General features: G+C 39.9%; 2 protein-coding genes and 1 long non-coding RNA gene across 3 annotated transcripts; 1 reads left to right on the top strand and 2 right to left on the bottom strand.

Moving 5' to 3' along the window:
* Nucleotides 1–1741: 1741 nt before the first annotated feature.
* LOC110744814 (endo-1,4-beta-xylanase 1) lies at nucleotides 1742–6360 on the bottom strand. The gene is made up of 8 exons (XM_021944830.2): nucleotides 5931–6360; nucleotides 5771–5833; nucleotides 4978–5327; nucleotides 4737–4896; nucleotides 4182–4534; nucleotides 3866–4043; nucleotides 3225–3761; nucleotides 1742–3029 (listed from the first exon to the last, which is right to left on the bottom strand). The coding sequence occupies exons 1-8, from the start codon at nucleotides 5997–5999 to the stop codon at nucleotides 1914–1916; spliced, it is 2826 nt and encodes a 941-aa protein (XP_021800522.1). The 5' UTR covers nucleotides 6000–6360; the 3' UTR covers nucleotides 1742–1913.
* A 4709-nt stretch (nucleotides 6361–11069) lies between these two features.
* Nucleotides 11070–12147, bottom strand: LOC110744831 (uncharacterized). Its single transcript, XR_002524716.2, has 2 exons — nucleotides 12022–12147; nucleotides 11070–11430 (listed from the first exon to the last, which is right to left on the bottom strand). It is a non-coding gene; the product is annotated as an uncharacterized LOC110744831 (long non-coding RNA).
* A 3503-nt stretch (nucleotides 12148–15650) lies between these two features.
* On the top strand, nucleotides 15651–17260 carry LOC110744808 (zinc finger CCCH domain-containing protein 23). Its single transcript, XM_021944821.2, has one exon. It carries the CDS (start codon nucleotides 15757–15759, stop codon nucleotides 16861–16863), a length of 1107 nt encoding a protein of 368 aa, XP_021800513.1. The 5' UTR covers nucleotides 15651–15756; the 3' UTR covers nucleotides 16864–17260.
* Nucleotides 17261–17666: the final 406 nt, after the last annotated feature.

Here is a 17666-nt window from a genome sequence, read left to right as displayed (position 1 = left end):
GCATTATTAATTAAACTTCCAGCGCATGACATTAAGACAGAAAAAACCATTTGGGGATTATGCAAACATTTGTAGCTGTGTACGAGAACAACTGTATTATGTCTACTGCTAAATTCTCTGATTAAGCCGCTTAACCAAATGAGTTTGTCTCGTGGGAAATGGGTCAACGCAGTTTGAGTAAAAGAATTATTTGTGTTAATTGTCACTTATCAGTACTTGACTCTGAATCCTTGCGTAGAGATTCAGATTCAGAATCCGAACCCTAAAATAAAAAGAAGGAAGGAAGGAAGAAAGAAACCAAAAGCAAGAAAACCTTTATTTATTCTACTTAAAAATAAAATCTGAATTATGACAAGTTGAATAAAATGTTTAAAAATGTAGCACGTGCCAGAAGTTGATGTTTTCATTTTCAGGATTTATATTAATCTATAGGGTTAGGGTTTCAGAGAACTACCAGTCGATGACCCATCAGTCATTTTGATTAGCACTCAGTGAAGAAATTCTGGAGTTTATTATTATTTTTTTAAGGTATTAAAAAAGAACAATAAAAACATTATTCAAATGTGAGAGGAGAGACTGTGTGTGAGTGGCAGGGGAGGTGTTGGTTAATGACAGACAGGAGCTTATTTCAGAGCGGGTGGCTGGGTCCCACGAACGATGTCGTTTTGGGGGAAGGCGCGCGAAAACAGCGCGGGAGCTGTTTCCCAATGCACTAGACATCATAACTCTCTCTCTCCACTCTCTCACTCACTCTGCTCCTCCTGCCAGTCCCCACTTCTCTCTCTCTCTCTCTCTCTCTCTCTCTTCCCTCAGTCTCTCACTCCACCATTCATTCATTCACTCCCTTTCAAACTTTTTTTTTTTTTCTCTTCATACAATTTATTTTACCATTTTTAAGAAGAAAATAAACTTTTCTTTCAAACCTTCTGATACGTCTGTGACCCACCCAACACCCCCCCATCATATCAATCGTAAAACTCTCGTGATGCTGACATCCATAATCGTTTACAACGGTCGGTTTGGATTGAATTGAAGTTGAGTCTGAGCTAATTTTAAAATTAGTGAAATTTTTATAAATGTAATTTATAAAACACAATATGTTGAATTATTGTCAAATTTAATAAATTCAATCTCGATGCATTAAACAACGGCCAAAATCGTTGTTTATCATAATTGAAAGATATATATATATGGATGGTAAAATGGGCATTAATAAGAGAGATATAGAAGAGGGTCGGCTAATATGAGCCACGGGCAAGCCTTACTATGCACCCATGTGGGGTGTAGGGTCCACTGGAACCAGGTATTTAGCGACAGGGATGGGACTGTGTTCGGGTCCCATTTATCATCATAATCATGGTAAGGAAGAGAGAGAGAGAGAGAGAGAACTCTTTCTCTCCCAACTCCAACTAGTTGTCATAGTGATAGTGATATATATAGCAAGTAGTAGTAGATGGTGGGAGTCTATCAGATTGATGTGATGGTGTTGGGTGGGCCCATTCCCTTTGATAAAGGCATTTTGAGTTTGGGCCCAATTTCCATGATTTATATCATTTGGGACCCAAATCATTGTTAGGAGGAGATAGGCAGACACACGATTTATACATGCTCCTCCCTCATTTTTCATCTTCTACATATTTAGTAAAGTTTAATGTAACTCCACACGATTTATGTACATCAAATTCGTAACATTTTTGTGTGTGAGTTAGTCAAAAATAACTCAATAGGCCTAATGGGCTCGTTTTATATTCTGTGTTGGACTAATCACAACCAACAAACTTCATCTTATTTCTTATTCTGTGTTTTATACAAGTGGAACCTTTTTTCTGTGCACAACTGTGACAACAGTGCAACACAAATTTGAAATACAAGGTATGAAAATAATGACCCCTTCACTGAGTGAAGCAGCAAATTTATAGGGCAACGGGCACCTCCACCGGCGACTCGCCCTGGCCAACAACAAATGTCTTCACAAGTTTCTTTGAGGCAGTGACAATTTCTATACTGTATGTTCCTTGGAAGCCTCTAAATATGAACTCTCCCTGCTCATCAATGTGGCCATGAGCCTGAGAAAGCCACTCTTTCTTGAGCTCTAAGTAACGTTTTCCAGCTTTGTTCACATCACCTTCTGCATTCACTAAATGCGAGTTTTGTCGACTCATAAACAACTCCCAGAAACCCCACAGCATTATACCTTCTACTGCAGGATTGGCAAAACCTTCCCTGAGCATCACTTCCAAATCATCCGCTCGAACATGTTCATTGACAGATGACACATCAAGCTCTGTGAACCAGATTGGCAGGCCAAGAATGCCCAATTTATCAAGAGCAGAACAAACAACCGGCCCCACTGGACTATCTATGTGTCCTTGAATTCCAATGCCACCCACAGGTGCACCTTGCTGTTGCAAATCAAGAATATGTTCAATGTACTTCTCTGGTGATGATCGAGTATCGCATCCATCCTCAATGTGATAATCATTCACAAACAGAGTTGCAGATGGATCCAGTTGGTTTGCATTCTTGAACATCTTTGCTCTGATATCTTTACCCAGCTTGTCTTGATAGAATGAGCCATGCAGCATCTCATTGTTGACATCATAGTGCATGAACTTCCCTTTGTAGCGGGTAAGAAGATCTGTGAGCCGACTTTGGACAGCCGTTGCCAAGTCATTTTGGCTCAATGAACGGATCCATTGCTGGACTGTGTCCACCACTTCCCAGAAGATACAATGACCTCGGATGGCTATGTTGTGACTCTTGCATAAGTCCACCAACTCATCAGCATCCTTGTAATTGAAATTTCCTTTTTGGGGTTCAGTCCAATACCACTTCAACTCATTTCCAAATACAGCCCAGTTGAAGTTTTTAACGAAAAAATCAACAAAGTCTTCATTGTCAATGTTTGTTCTGCTTATGCATGTCCCAAAAGGAAAACTGTTTTGCGTTTGTTTAACTTTCACAAAGCTGCCAAGCAGGCTGCTTGAGTCCAATCCTGAAAATTTTAGGACAACATCACGCTTCCGGATCTGCATTCCAACAAAGGAGAAATACTCAAATTCGGAACAAATTAGGGGAATGCGAATTCAGATCACTATATGCTTTAGGCTCTTATCTTATGAAGCAATGCTCAGTGAGACAAGTTTGATGATGCTTGTAATAATGTTATGCTGGAAATACTTATAACGATGCTTGCAAAACAAATGAAAGAACAACCCCTTTACCTTATCAGTCTGCCTCTTCAAGTACTTAAATCTTGCTTGTCTGTCAACAGGGAATATCTGAACTCCAGCAACCATTAAGTCTACACCTGGAGCAGGGCCTTGGACATAAACCATTACCTTGGATGGTTGCTTCTCAATTCTAAAGGAACCACCGATTTCATGCCATCTGTTGTCACTCGCCTCAACTTGCCCTCCATTCACCCACTGGTTGTCCACGCCAAGTGCAATGTTCACATTCTGTGGACCAGTTGCTCCAGCACCAATCCGAACCCAAGCAGATACTTGATATGTCAAAAAGAGTTTCAGTTTGTCACCAATCATCTGGGCAGGACCCATCCAAGTCTGTGTGCGCTTTGTTACAAGGATGTAGCGACCGCTTAAAGGTTCATGAGGTCCAAGGCCATCTCTTGCCATTGGAGGAAGTATATGGGGTGAACCAGTTCCGACACTCAAAGTGCAGTTACCAAGCGGAAACCAGCCATTGGTGCCCTTACTTAGATTGCTGTTCTCAATTATATTTACTCCAAAGGCTGGATTCTATGAAAACAAAAGCCAAAACTTGAGTGCTTATATCTATGTATTCAGCTCCAAGAAAACATGCACAGAAATATTATAGAAAAAGAATCACTTATTCAACCAACCTCAATAACTGGTGGAGGAGAGGGAGGGACTTGCTCAGCATGCTTGACAACAAAACTGTTGAGAAGAATATCCGTTCCTGCTGGTGGACCTTCTAGATAAACGACTACTTTTGATGGGGAGCCATTTAAAAGGAACTTCCCTTGCAACTGTGCCCAATCCTTGTCTGTTGCCTGCACACTTTATAGCAAACCAACTTCGATTAAGATTAAGGCTAATCTGATAAGGTGCAAATTAACATAATAATCAAGATTTTTATTTGAAGAAACAAATTATTTGACAATTTCATTAGAAAGAGACATGGAGAAAGATAATAACTTAGCAATGCCAATATACTGTTCACGTTGATTTGGTGACTGGACCCATAAGGTAGCCCGTACATCAGAACTAGTGACATTGTTACCAAATATCCGAACAACAGCAGTGGCCTCATACGCTAGCTTCCTTTGCAGTCTTCCAGTGACGTCCTGCTGGATGCCATTCCAGCTCTGCGTGCGTTCTGTTGCAGATGCAAATACCTTTCCAGTTTGAGGGACGATTTTCCCATCTCCCATCGAGTCATGCAGAACAATTTTGCAGCCTCTTCCAGACCAGTTATTCAATCCATCATCGAATTTTGGATTTAGGATTATATTCTCATCCCCAAGATTGACATTTCCTGAGCTTCCGTTCTTTCAAAACACAAAAGGAAGATACACATTCCAAAATCAATCAGCAATAGATGATAGCAAAGAAGAAAAAGACCTTTTCCTACTTTAAAAAAAATTGAGAGCAGTCGCTGCAAACTTCTTCCATAAACAACACTTAATTACTACATCTTTCTTAAGCTTCCATATATAATTCAGAGGGAGCAAGAAAAGGGACTATATGTACCTGGCATTCCTTTGGACTAGAAGATGAGATCACAACTGACTTTATGAGAATGTCAACTCCAGGAGAAGGCCCTTCCAAATAGAATACAACCCGATCAGGCATTGTTGACAGCAAAAACTTTCCATCCAACGTTTCCCACCTCCCATTTGATACAGAAATTCTGTAGGTGGTTACTACTGTTAAAACAAGTTCCTTATCTATAAAGAAACAAATGCAGCAATACGATAAAAACATCGGTTACCTTCCAATCAACAAGAAGTTAGTTGCTGAACCTTGGTATTCAAGTTTCAAAGTTGCCAGGACATCAGCAGATCCCTGAAGAGGTCCCGAGACTCCAACACAAGCCGAAACCATATAAGTGGAACCTGGGGAAATTCTCCCAGTGATATCTTGCTCCAACCCTTGCCAACATTCTTTTCGATTGTTAACAACAGCATAATTATTGCCTGCTGACTTTGCTTCTGGGTGACCAGAATCAGCTGAAACTACAAAGCCGTCGCAGCAGTTGGGGTGCCAAGAATGCAGCCCTCCAGAGAAATCATGGTTCAGTATGATATTTGTAGCATGGCTGCTACTTGAATTGACGAATTTCTGGCCGGAGAAAGCAGAAGTCATAAAAATGTTGGAGCATTTGGAGCATTTAAGTTCAGGTAGCTACTTCTTAACCCCTTATCATCATTTTCCTCTTTTAGGACTCAAAATCAAATACCATGTAACGTCAGATTGTCTGCTTAGATTTATTTATAAATAAAAACATAATTTCTATTTTTGTGTTTATTATTTGGAAAATATATATATTTCGTGTTTCAAAAGTTAATTTTCTTTGATTTCAAAGTTCAGTGAGTTCTATAAAATAAAAAAGAATAAAGCAAAACCTCTTATTGAATGAAATACATTTTATAAAGTAAAAGACAATTGCAATTCTCCTGAATGAAATATTCTCCAAAGGCAACCTAACGAATAACCCAATGTCAAGAAAAACGTCTAAAAAAGTTGAGGAACAAAACAGAACAGAACAGAACAGAAGGCCAAACCTCCTTGTGGTCGGCGCCATTGTCGGTCTGTTTTTGGTTCTCCATGGCTTCTTCTTTGGATCTCTAACCCAACACCAAAAAACCACAAATAATCAAAGAAATACAAAATGGGTAACTGCATTTTACTCATAAAAGATAATTAGAGAACTAAAAACACTACCTTTGGATGCTTATGCTGATTGCTTTTGGAGACTCGGCTTCTGAAGCACCAAGCTATGAGCCTCCTCATATATAAACACAATCCCAACTGCAAATTTTCGAGTAAAGTGAAGACTACGAAAAGCGCGGGACCATTTCTTATTTGTCTATCTGGGTTTAATTTAACCCAAACAAAACAATTGGATCGACAATCCTTAAAAGCAACGAACGACTCTACCAATCTGAACAAATAAATTAGAAAACAAGACAAAAAATCTTGGTTCTTTCTTTGTTGTTCCAAGGATTGTGGTTTGCTTTGTCTTGCAGATTGGTGGTATGCTTGTATTGGAATGGAAGCTCTCCACAGGGTTTAATTGATGATTTGAATATTCATTTGCTTTTATAGCCTTTGATTGCAAGATTCATGAATGATATTAATCTTTTGGCTGTTGGATCCTTTGCAAAATTAGGTAAGACTGGGCTTTCAGAACTATCTGTGCTCATTGAGTCAATGGTTATATTTATAAGAGTGGAGCCCAACTTTGAATTTTCATTTGCAAATTTCAAATTTGTGTGCAAGGCTGCAAGCCCAGAAAGATATAAGATTGGGTACAACTGTTCCATCAATATGAAATAATCATTTTAGGCAGACCAAAAATTAAGACGGGTTTTAGTTTTTGCAAAATATAGCAAGAGTAGTAATTTTCTATAAGACAAATAAATGAAGAATTAAAGATAATGTTAATACATCTATGGGTCTAGCTCGGTAAAAAAAGGTATTGACCTACAGATAAGAGCATCTGCAATGGTTAGAATTAATGCAATTTTATTGCATGAAATTGAACTAAAACAGTAAAATCTCACTTACAATGATGTGATTTAGTTCATTGCAATAGAGGGTATAATGTGGTGAACCCTTTATTGCAATTGCAATAGGCTAACTATGGGACCCACATGCCAATAAAAAATGAAAAAAATACAACAATTAATGCATTATGTTTTTAAGAGCATCCATAATGGTTGTTCAATATTTCAATGCAATTTAAAAAAAATACATTAATTAATTAATTATTTCAAATATATTCAAAATTTTCCTCTTCTTAAAGATCTCTTTGAGAATATAGCAATTGTACCATTTTTAGTGTTATTAAATTTGTTCCTTTTATTTATTTATTTATTTTTGTCAATGCGGAGCTTTCATTAGCAAACCTGGAGAGGACCAGAACCACATACATCTGGGGATGAAGCATCCACCAGGACAGCACAAGGAAACAGAAATACTTTAATAAACAAGACAATCACAATAACTTCATAAGGACGAAAATCCAGCAGCAGGGGAAATAGCAAGGTCCCAGACAAAGAAGAAATGTGAAGAGCAAAACACCATGATCTATGGAGGGCCATGGAGGCCATCCATCGTAAGAACACAGACCAGAGAGGGAGGGGGTTGTGAAACCCAACAAAGCGTTTTCACCCTCGAATTGGCTAAAGCTGCAGCTGCATGGGTTGCTTCATTTGTGACGCGAGGCGTCCAACTCCAATGAACAGAAGAGAAGATATGGGCACAACGTCTAATTTCCTTCAGTATGGGGAAAAATTTTCAGTGCACCTTGTGATTCTTCTTGCAAATGCTGTCAATGATATCTATAGAATCACTTTCCAAAGTAATGTGGCTTAGATGAAGGTCCTGGGCCAAACGTAGTTCAGAAAGGACCGCTTCCGCTTCTGCCTCCCTAGGGGAGGAATGAATCAAAAAGTTAGCTCCACCTCCCACAAAATGGCCCGTGTGGTCCCGGATAATCACTCCCGTGCCAGCCCTCAAAGAGATTTTCTTCCACGCCCCATCCACATTTACTTTGAAATGACCAGCCTCTTGGGGGCGCCAACGGAGAGGTGTTTCCACATGATCAGAAGAAATTCTCTGATGACAGGTTACAAGCTCCGCAATACCAGAAGAAACACGACAGAGAATCGAAACAGGGTTGGGGATACCACCATGAAATTGGACATAGCATCTCTCTTTCCAAATCTCCCAACATATTATAGCGATAGAGTTCAACAGGTCCTTTCTGATATATTTGTTTCTCGATCTATTGTCCATGATATTAGTGAGCCAGCTATCTAGAGCAGTAATAAGTTGAGGGCTATGACGGTATCCCAAGTGGGAACCAAACCAAACACCTTGGGTCCAAGGGCAAAGAAGCAAAACATGCTCAATAGTTTCCTCAAAGTTCCCACAAAGGCCACAGATAGGATCACGTGTGAGGTGCCTTTTCCACAAGTTCCATTTAGTTGCCAAGGCATTTGAAATAGCTCTCCATAGAAAATTCTTAATCTTTGGGACCACCTTCAAACTCCAAATTCCAGACCAGATCCTATTATCCTTACCCTACATTAATTTCCTTTTTACTTCACTTTTATGTTATTTCTTTTACTTTATACTTAATTTTCCAACTTACACTCCATTTTTAGTATTAAAGGAAAGAAAAAAAACTTAATTTCTTACCCGATTAAAGGAAAAAAAAAATACTGAAAATTGAGTGCAAGTTGGAAAATTAAGTATAAAGAAAAAAAAAACTAATATAAAAGTGAAGTAAAAAGAAATTAATGTAAGGTAAGGGTAGAATAGAAAAGAGAAAGAACAAAATTGATTAAAAAGTATTAAAAAGCAAAAGGGAGTGTAAGTTGAGAAAAGGGGAGTGGGGAAATCATACCCCTTATTTTATTTGAGTATGTAAAAAAAACGTGTAAATATATAAATTATTTATCTGAAGCTACTAAACTGTACTATTGCAAGTAAAATTGTGGTTCAATTCAGTAGATGCCAAAAAAGATCAATTTATTGAACTATTGAACAACCATTGCGGATGCTCTAAGAGATCTTAAGTTCGAGGGGCCTTCTCCAATGCGAACTCTAAGATGCGAACTCGTTGCGAACTTTTGTTTTTAACCGTTGGATGGCTTGTGTGGCTTTATTTTCTTTCTTTTCGCTCTTTTTCCAACGGTTAAAAACAAAAGTTCGCAACGAGTTCGCATCTTAGAGTTCGCATTGGAGAAGCCCCCTAAGTTCGAATCCCTTAACATCTTGGTTGTGTATGTGTGAGAAACTCTCTCTCTCCTGTAGTTTAGACTATCGTTTTGTATATATATGGGACTAGGTATCTATGCCTCTCTCAAAACGTGTCTAATAGTTCAAGAGTCTTGACCCAAGAACTGGTAAGTAAATTTCTTGGCAAACTGAGAACCCATAAACCAATTTCAAAAGCCCATTTTGTATTTTGGGCTTAAGCCAATTTTGATGCAAAACGACCAAACGACCCATTCCCCGTTTGAGAATAATCCTTTAATTAGTTTCATAATTAATCCTCCTCCATTTTAATGGTTGAAGACTTTAAGACCCATTTGGTATTCTACCCAGAAGTCATGAATTTTTTTGTTCTATCTTTGAGTAATAATGAAATTAACAACCATGCATGACTCTCTCTCTCTCTCTCTCTAGTTTGAAGAGAGAAAAACCCTAGGAACCTACAGCAGCCGCCGCCCCCTTTAGGGGTTGGTGGCTGGCTCCCCCTCCTCCCCCGATCCCTTCTCCTCTACCATCGTCCCCTCATCCCCTCCCCTACTCCTTTCCCAGCTCTTCCCTTTTCCTTTCCTCTCTTCTTCTCCCCATCTTTCTCCCCTCTCCTCCCTCCCTTATACCCGTCCCCTCTGCTTCTCACCCGCCCTTCCTCCTTGTCCCTCCTTTCCTTTTGCTCCTTCCCTTCCTCGCAGTTTTGGGCTGGGATTGTGTGACTGGCTCTTTTGGTTTTTCGGTTTTCGTTTTTGCAGATCCGGAGTTGTCAATTTTTGAGTTGCTTTGGGACCACTTTGCTGCCTCTGGTTACTTTGCAGATCGCCGACTTTGGTTGCTGCTTTATTTCGTGTTTTTGTTTGCAGTTTCGGTGTTGATTTTAGTGCTATTTGCAGTTTCGGGTCTTTCCCCTCCCCCCTCACCCCCCCTGTTGTGTTTTGCTGGTCTACCGAGTTCTTCTCTTAGCATCTGGTGTCCCCATTTTGCTGGTCCCTTCGCTCTCTCCTTGGATGAGAGCGGGTGACGTCGTTCGAGCATACCCTGCTTGTATCGTAGGCTTCATGCCTCTTATCTATTTAGATCCCTCATATATCCACCGTTCCATCCTCCTCAGAGCTGTCCTGTGGCCGTCGTCTCTTCGGTTGCTGGTTTCCCCTTGGTGCGTCGGTGTCTACGATTCCGGTGAAGATGCGATTTCTTGGGTTGTTGCTGGTCAAAACCCAGATCCCCCCACTTCCCTTTCTAACCGACTTCATCACTTGGAGACTACGGTCAACCCAAACCGCGAGCTTTCGCGTACCCCTCGGAAGGTGTGTCGAGCCGCGACAACGTTCCGACTCTGGTGCCTGCACCACCTCCTTCCTGTTACTTGGTTACTACTCTTGTGCCTTTGGACTGCTCTGAGAGTTACTGGATTTTGGGTTAGATCTGTCTGTATTATCTGTAATTTTTATTGTTTCAATTTGGTGTTACTACCACATGTTAGGTGTGGATTTTGTTTTACTGCTGGCTTTATGCCTGATTAATTTTCTTTCGGACGGGATCATGATCTTCATGCTATGCCTATACCGGGGTTTTAGTTAGATATGGTCCTGTTTGGGTGCTGTTGCGTTAGTCCTTTGCGGGTGCTCCTACTTGGCCCTTTTGTTGTGTTCCTTGCCGTTTTGTGGGTTTTCAATGAATTTGCATTTCGACCAAAAAAAAATATCTTTGAGTACATCAAGCAAATTGGTTTTCCTTTTTATAACAATTTTTTGAGTCTGTTGGAGCATAACAATTTGTTGGGTTTATGTATTAAATTCAGGTGACATGTCTACAAAAATCCCTTTATGCATATGAAAAGACTGTAAATTAATTGTTAGATTCTATGACAGGAGCCAGAACAAATGTGATTTCACCAGAAGCAGATTAAAGAAGCCTGTAAATGAAAAACAACTAAGACTGATGTGAGAGGATTGAAAGAGTGTTTTGGGCTCTAAATGTACGAGTGAACACAAATGCGGATCCAAAAGCTGCATTTCAGTCAAATTACATTACTGAGAGAATTGACAAAAAAAGAAAAAGGGAATGGAAACTTTCCATCCAAGAACAGATGCAAACAATCAACCAGATCAACTCAGTTTGTAAACAGTCAAAACAACAGAAGGAACATGAAACTGGAAATTTAGGTTGGAGAATATCTGCTCCCCATCAGCTTCCTAGCAACCGAACATAACACAAACCGAAAACAGAAAATGGAAAAATACTGAATTCAATTGCAATTTCTCAGCTTGTAGGCTTTCAATTTTCAGAGAGACGAATTTCAGGTGAAACGTGGACTTAATTAAAAGAAAGAGCCCAATATTTATCACAAAGCTCCAATTTTGAGAACTCGACAACTTGTTCAGAGCTGATATCCCGCTTCATTAAAAGAAAATGCAAGGTGATGGCCACGTTTTGAAACTTGGAATACCTAATTATATAGAGAAACACAATATCAGAGGGATAGCAGATGGTAAAATAAAACTAAAAAGGAATAAGGTTTCCTTCATTGTGCTCAATTTTTACAGTTTTCATGTTCTACAAAATTAAACAACATGGTTTTTGAAGCAGTACAAAAGATAGTGAATAAAAACCTTGTCTGGTACACTCCTTGAAAATTTTCGACCAAATCCCACTCCTTAAAACAACAAGAAGACGTGTTTCAATGCTGAAAAGTTGAATTTTTCAAGTAACTCTGGGACAATCGGAGCCCCAGAAAGAAGCACACTCCTTTTAGGTAAGAGAATATTTGTTCATCATCAGCTTCCTAGCAAACAGAAAATGGAACTGATTTTCAATTGCAATTTCTCAGCTTGTAGGGTGTAGGGTTTGAAGTTTCAAAGAGACGCAATTCAGGTGAATCATGGACTTATTCAATAGAAAGAGCCCAATATTTTATCACAAAACTTGACAACTTGTTCTAGGCTATGGACAATTTGAGAAATTTCAAATGAATGCACTCTAAAAGTCACAACATCAAGAATACACAGAAAAAAAAAGTGAATTGTTGGGAAGAGCTAACCTTTAGGTTGTTGATAAACGTTGAGAAAGAGTGAGTCACTAAAATCCTAGCTTGATGTGTTTGCAGTTGCAGAGATGCCAGACCTGCCCAGCCAGGAAAACAAATTTTGCAGGCGCTAGGCTTGTCCTTTTATTTTAATAAATTGTATAGCCGAGCGGCTATACGTATTAAATATATTATTTAACGAGAATAGCCGCGCGGCTATAATCTACCCATTAAATATATTATTTGAATACATTATTTAAAGAGTATAGCCGCTCGGACGATAGCCATTAAATATATCATTTAAAGTGTATAGCCGTGCGGCTATACTATATCCTTTAAATACATTGTTTAAAGAGTATCGCCGTACGGCTATACTATACCCTTTAAATATATTATTTAAATAGTATAGCCGCTCGGCTATACGATACCCATTAAATATATCATTTAAAACGTATAGCCGTGCGGCTATACGATACCCGTTAAATATAATACATTATTTAAGGAGTATAGCCGTTCGGCTATACTATACCCTTTAAATACATTATTTAAATAGTATCGCCGCTCGGCTATACGATACCCATTAAATATATCATTTAAAAAGTATAGCCGTTAAATACATTATTTAAAGAGTATAGCCGGCCGGCTATACTGGGGTTTATTTATTTATTTAAATGTTTTTTCTAAACCCCTTACCCCGCGCCGTGCCTCGTAGTCTCATCCCCTCACTCTAATTTAATCTCACCCGCACAAAAATCACAACTTCCGTGCTACCGTCGCTTGGAGTTCCGATTGCACCATGGAGGGTGAAAAAGCCACAGACGGGTCAGACATTCAGAACGACGACAACCTCGGCGAGGTGATCGAATCAGCGCCGCCCCTCCAAGTCGGGGAAGAGAGAGAGCTCGGTAATTCTGGCCTCAAGAAGAAGCTTGGTAGGTCTGGCCTCAAGGAAAAAAAGGACCGGACATGCCTAGGCCGATTTTTCGAGCTTTGTCAGAGCCGATTTGGCGAACTTTTTCTCAAAAACCCTAGCTTGTGTGGATTATAATTCCCACGATTAATGATTTAAAATAATTTTATTTTTAAAATTAAATTAGCCCAATTTCAAATGCCCGTTTTGTATTTTGGGCTTGAGCCGATTTTGATGCAAAACGACCCAAGGAGCCATCACCCGTTTGAGAATAATTCCTTTCATTAGTTTTATAATTATTTAATGGTTGAAGACTATAACTCTTCCAAGTGCTTTAAAAAGGGTTTTATGACTGCGATTAAGATAGAACCTGGTGCTCAATTTGGGTTTATTTAGTGATTTAATCTTGTGCTGTGCTGCGTATCCTGGCGACATTTACCAAGCACGAGGCCCTAAACCACGGGCCGATGAGATTTGTCTTCCATAAACCCCCACCAAATCACGATTATTAATATCTTCATTCTCTTTTTGCTAAGCCTAGCATCTTTATTCTAATTTTCAAGTAGACCAACCAAATGCATGGGATTAAATGATTATCCACTTATTCATCGTCATCCAACTACTTACATTACCGAACATCGTAACCAAAACTAAGAGCATGGTTTTATTTTATTTTAAATTAATCTAAACTATGGAATGGAGAATTCGAATTCGAGTGCATAACGGGAGGAACAACTGCTCTAGTTAACTTACCTAAGTTCATGTCTTCATTCAAAACAAATCATGATTAGTTTCAAGACTTCTTAATGTACATGAGTGACTGACTGTAACATACTCTCAATACCAAAAGAGTAAAGATTAAACATAAATCAAACAAAAGTGACATTGTTAATTTGTGACTATCTTCCCTTACCACTTTTTAAAGAAATTTTTTTATTTTTTGGGAAAACCATTTGTTTAAGATTTTGTTTTGTTCTAAGATAAATAACCATGATGAAATTTACATATAGGAAAAACAAGATAAATATAAAAAATAAAATCTCCAGTGGACTGAGTCGACAAGATCATGAGGATCTCGAGGAGGGCAAATGTGGAGGAGCCAATCAGGTGCCACACGTACACCATCCGTTCCACTAGAGCCCTGCGACTGTCAGCCAAGGACAAATAAGTCACCGCCACCTCGAGAAACTACCAACCACGTGTACGCACAGCATCGCTCGACGAGCTCACACGTGTTGCCGTACAGAATTAAATTACACGTAACCCTCCCTCCATCCCAGAGTATTTATGAACCATCCATTGACGGAGGGTCCCACCGCGATTACATTTTGCCTACCTGTCAACTTTTCTTTATTGAGGGGGTTGAGCCCACAACCTCTCAGTCCCAGCTTCTTATCACCACCTTGACCCGGTTAGGTTAACCTGGACCCAAATCTACGTGCAATTTTAATCCGGTGGTACTAATTTGTACCAAACCAGGGCCCGTTGTCCGTGAGTTCATAAATCCATCCAAGTAGCTCACTGGAATGAATGCACAATCTCTACGTATTACGAGCTTTAATTACCTTATAAAATTTGACCCATTTGAGATATATATGTTAACTGTAATGGCCCCTAAACTTATATTCCATTTTAGTTTGGTGCTCAACTCGTTTTTCAGTAATTTTGGTCCTTTAACTCTCATTCATGTTCTAATTTAGTTATTCTATATTATATTTTCTGTTGGGTTTAGAGGATAAAATAGTATCAAAATTGACGTTTTACCCCTAAAATAGAATTTTTGATAGACTTTGACGAAATGACTAAATTGAAACACGTATGAGAAGTGAAAGATATAAATGACACACAAATCAGTTGAAGAATCAAAATAAAACTCGGCTATAAATTCAAGTACCGCTATAATTAAAAATCCCACTTTCTTTAATACAAACTACTTAAATTATAAACCCCTTATAAATACATGTCTTACTTTGAACAAACATTTATCCAATGACCATTTTAACAAATACTGAACATAAAAGTCCTGGGCAATCTTTTTTATTCTTTTAGAAATCTAAATTTTGCACAAATTTTGATGAAAATAGCTCTTCCAAAGAAAAGACGCAAGTACTATTTTTGTTTGCCTCTTGAAGATTAGGGTATAGCAATGAGCTATAAGTCTATAATCAATCATAATCGAAGTGGTTGAAATGTTGCATGACTTTCATTGCTTGATCTTATCTTCCTTTTTTGTTTGATCATGAACCTTATCCTCCATTTCTGCATGCATTTTTAGGTGAAAAACGTTATAAAGCAAATTTGATTGGGGAAAATAAAACATTTTTAACATCAAACCAGATCTATACAAGTTTCATGCACCGATTTATTGGATTCGATCCTATAAATCTTTGTTTGAGATCAACTAAGTGTTCGTTGGCTTTCTTCCAAGCAATAATTTGTTTTTTTGGTTTTTTAATTTTTGACGGGTGCGAAGCAATTATAATAAATATTTTAAAAAGGTGCAAGTGCAGCACTAAAAATGGGATTTATTGTTTTTAAAAATGTAAAATATATTAAAATTTGAAAAATCGTTGGCTTTCCATGGAAATAGAAGGGCTACTCTGGAGGCGGTAGATATTTTACTAGAGTTAATTGACCGCAGTTACGTTATTTAACTCCACCACGGTTAACTTAAAACCCAACCCCACTCTCTGACTATGTGGCCGACTTGGCATTTACCCCCTCTCTCTCTCTCTCTCTCCTTCTTTCTCCTACTTCAAAACCGTTTATATATACGAGACACCCAGCGACCATCTTCTCTCGCATTTGCAGGAACTCCGAAGTCCAAGCCCCACACGAAAATGATGCTAGGAGAACCGACCCGACTGCACCCGACCCTCCAAGTCCCTCAGTGGGACCCATTCGACGATCTCACCCCAACGTCGCCGTTCTCCGCCCCAAATCCCACCGTTAACGTAAACGGCAATGCCGGTAACGGAGACTACTCTCCACTTTCCCCGATGTTTCTCGACTCGCTCGCCGCGCTCCACCGTTACCTTCCGTCGAACGAGTCTGACTCGCTCGGCGACGATCCGGACATGGCCATGAACCCGATCTCCTGTGACCAGTTCCGGATGTTCGAGTTCAAGGTCCGGCGATGCGCTCGTGGCAGGTCACATGACTGGACCGAGTGTCCGTACGCCCACCCGGGGGAGAAGGCCCGGCGCCGCGACCCGAGAAAGTACCACTACTCGGGCGCCGCCTGCCCCGACTTCCGCAAGGGCCACTGTGCCAAAGGCGACTCGTGCGAGTTCGCGCACGGCGTTTTCGAGTGTTGGCTCCACCCGGCCCGTTACCGGACGCAGCCATGCAAGGATGGGCTGGGCTGCAACCGCCGCGTCTGCTTCTTTGCTCACACGCCCGAACAACTTCGGGTCCTGCCCGGGCAGAGCCCGAGAACTCACGGGTCGGGCGCAGTCGACTCGTATTCGTACGGTTCGTCACCCACCTCGATCCTGATATCGCCGCCGATATCTCCGCCGTCTGACTCGCCACCAATGTCGCCCAACAGTCCTCAACTCGGATGTAACTCGGTGAGTGAACTCGTCGCTTCGATGCGGAACTTTAAGCTTGCTAAGATGAAAATGAGTGCTCAGCCTGCATGGGGCCCACAAATGGGATCTGGATTTGGTTCTTCTCCACGCGGGTCTGCGCTCCGACCCGCGTTTTGTAGCCTTCCTTCGACTCCGACTCGGACCTCGGGTCGGGCTGGACCGGGAGCGGTTGATCTTTGGGACCACTCTTGCGAGGAAGAGCCGGCAATGGAGAGGGTGGAGTCCGGGAGGGACCTCCGAGCGAGAATGTATGCGAGGCTGAGTAAGGAAAACTCGATGGGCAGAGTCGGCCGAGCGGACTCGGGCATGCCAGCTCCTGATGTGGGCTGGGTTTCGGAGCTAGTGAGTGAGTGAGTGAATGAAACCCGAGTGCTGTGTGAACTCGTTTGTGGATCGCGTTCCGTTTTGATTCATTTTTTTGGCTGATGCGTTAAATATCGGTGGCCTTCTGATTCTTCTGACCTTTTGTGAATAGAGTTTAATTTTGAAACTCTTGTAAATAGTTGATGTGATGAACTGTGAAGGAAGGAAGGAGATTTTCCAAAGTCCCGTTTTGCAATTTGTACAGATAAAAAAAAAAAAGAAGAATTTCTTGAGGCTGCTGGGGATTTGGGTAGCTGTTGTTTACTTTCTTTGATCAATGTCTATGAATTGTAATTTTCTTTTTTGCATCTTCTGTCAAATTTTCTCGGATAATCGTATCTGTAAGTTCATTTTCATGGCTTAATTAATGTAAATTTAATTTCCTCAATTTTCCTTTTCCCCATTTCTGCAATTGAGTTGGGGTTTTCTTTTTCTCATAATTAATGTCTTAGACATATAAGAAAATGTTGTTTTTTAATCTGGGTAGCCAACATTATGATGAAAAAAGTTGTGTTTTGTCTTCAAGCTTCAGTCTGAAGCTTTGGATTCTCAGAGCATCTCATATGAATGAATTATGAAATTTAGTTGCTATTTTTATTGTCTTATTCATTCCGTCTTGCACCTTCGAGTCTCTTCTTAGATTAATTTAGACTATCGATTGTCTCAATTTAGACTATCGATTGTCTCTCTTTCCGAACATTAGATTAGAACATTAGATTAATTTAGACTATAGTTTGTCTTATTGACTCTCTTTCCGAACATTAGATTAGAACATTAGATTAATTTAGACTATA

This window comes from Prunus avium, chromosome 1 (genome assembly GCF_965620075.1).
Source record: "Prunus avium chromosome 1, drPruAviu1.hap1.1, whole genome shotgun sequence".
In the NCBI taxonomy this organism is placed as follows: Eukaryota; Viridiplantae; Streptophyta; class Magnoliopsida; order Rosales; family Rosaceae; genus Prunus; species Prunus avium.
The sequence above is the reverse complement of the archived record's forward strand: the minus strand, read 5'-3'. Positions and strand labels throughout refer to the sequence as shown.

Coding starts and splice junctions, on each gene's coding strand:
- LOC110744814 (XM_021944830.2), bottom strand. CDS start 5,999: ATGAGGAGGCTCATAGCTTGGTGCTTCAGAAGCCGAGTCTCCAAAAGC. Junction 4,897..4,977: donor AACTTCTTGTTGATTGGAAG/GTAACCGATGTT, acceptor AACCACCTACAG/AATTTCTGTATCAAATGGGA. Junction 4,535..4,736: donor CTAGTCCAAAGGAATGCCAG/GTACATATAGTC, acceptor GTGTTTTGAAAG/AACGGAAGCTCAGGAAATGT.
- LOC110744808 (XM_021944821.2), top strand. CDS start 15,757: ATGATGCTAGGAGAACCGACCCGACTGCACCCGACCCTCCAAGTCCCT.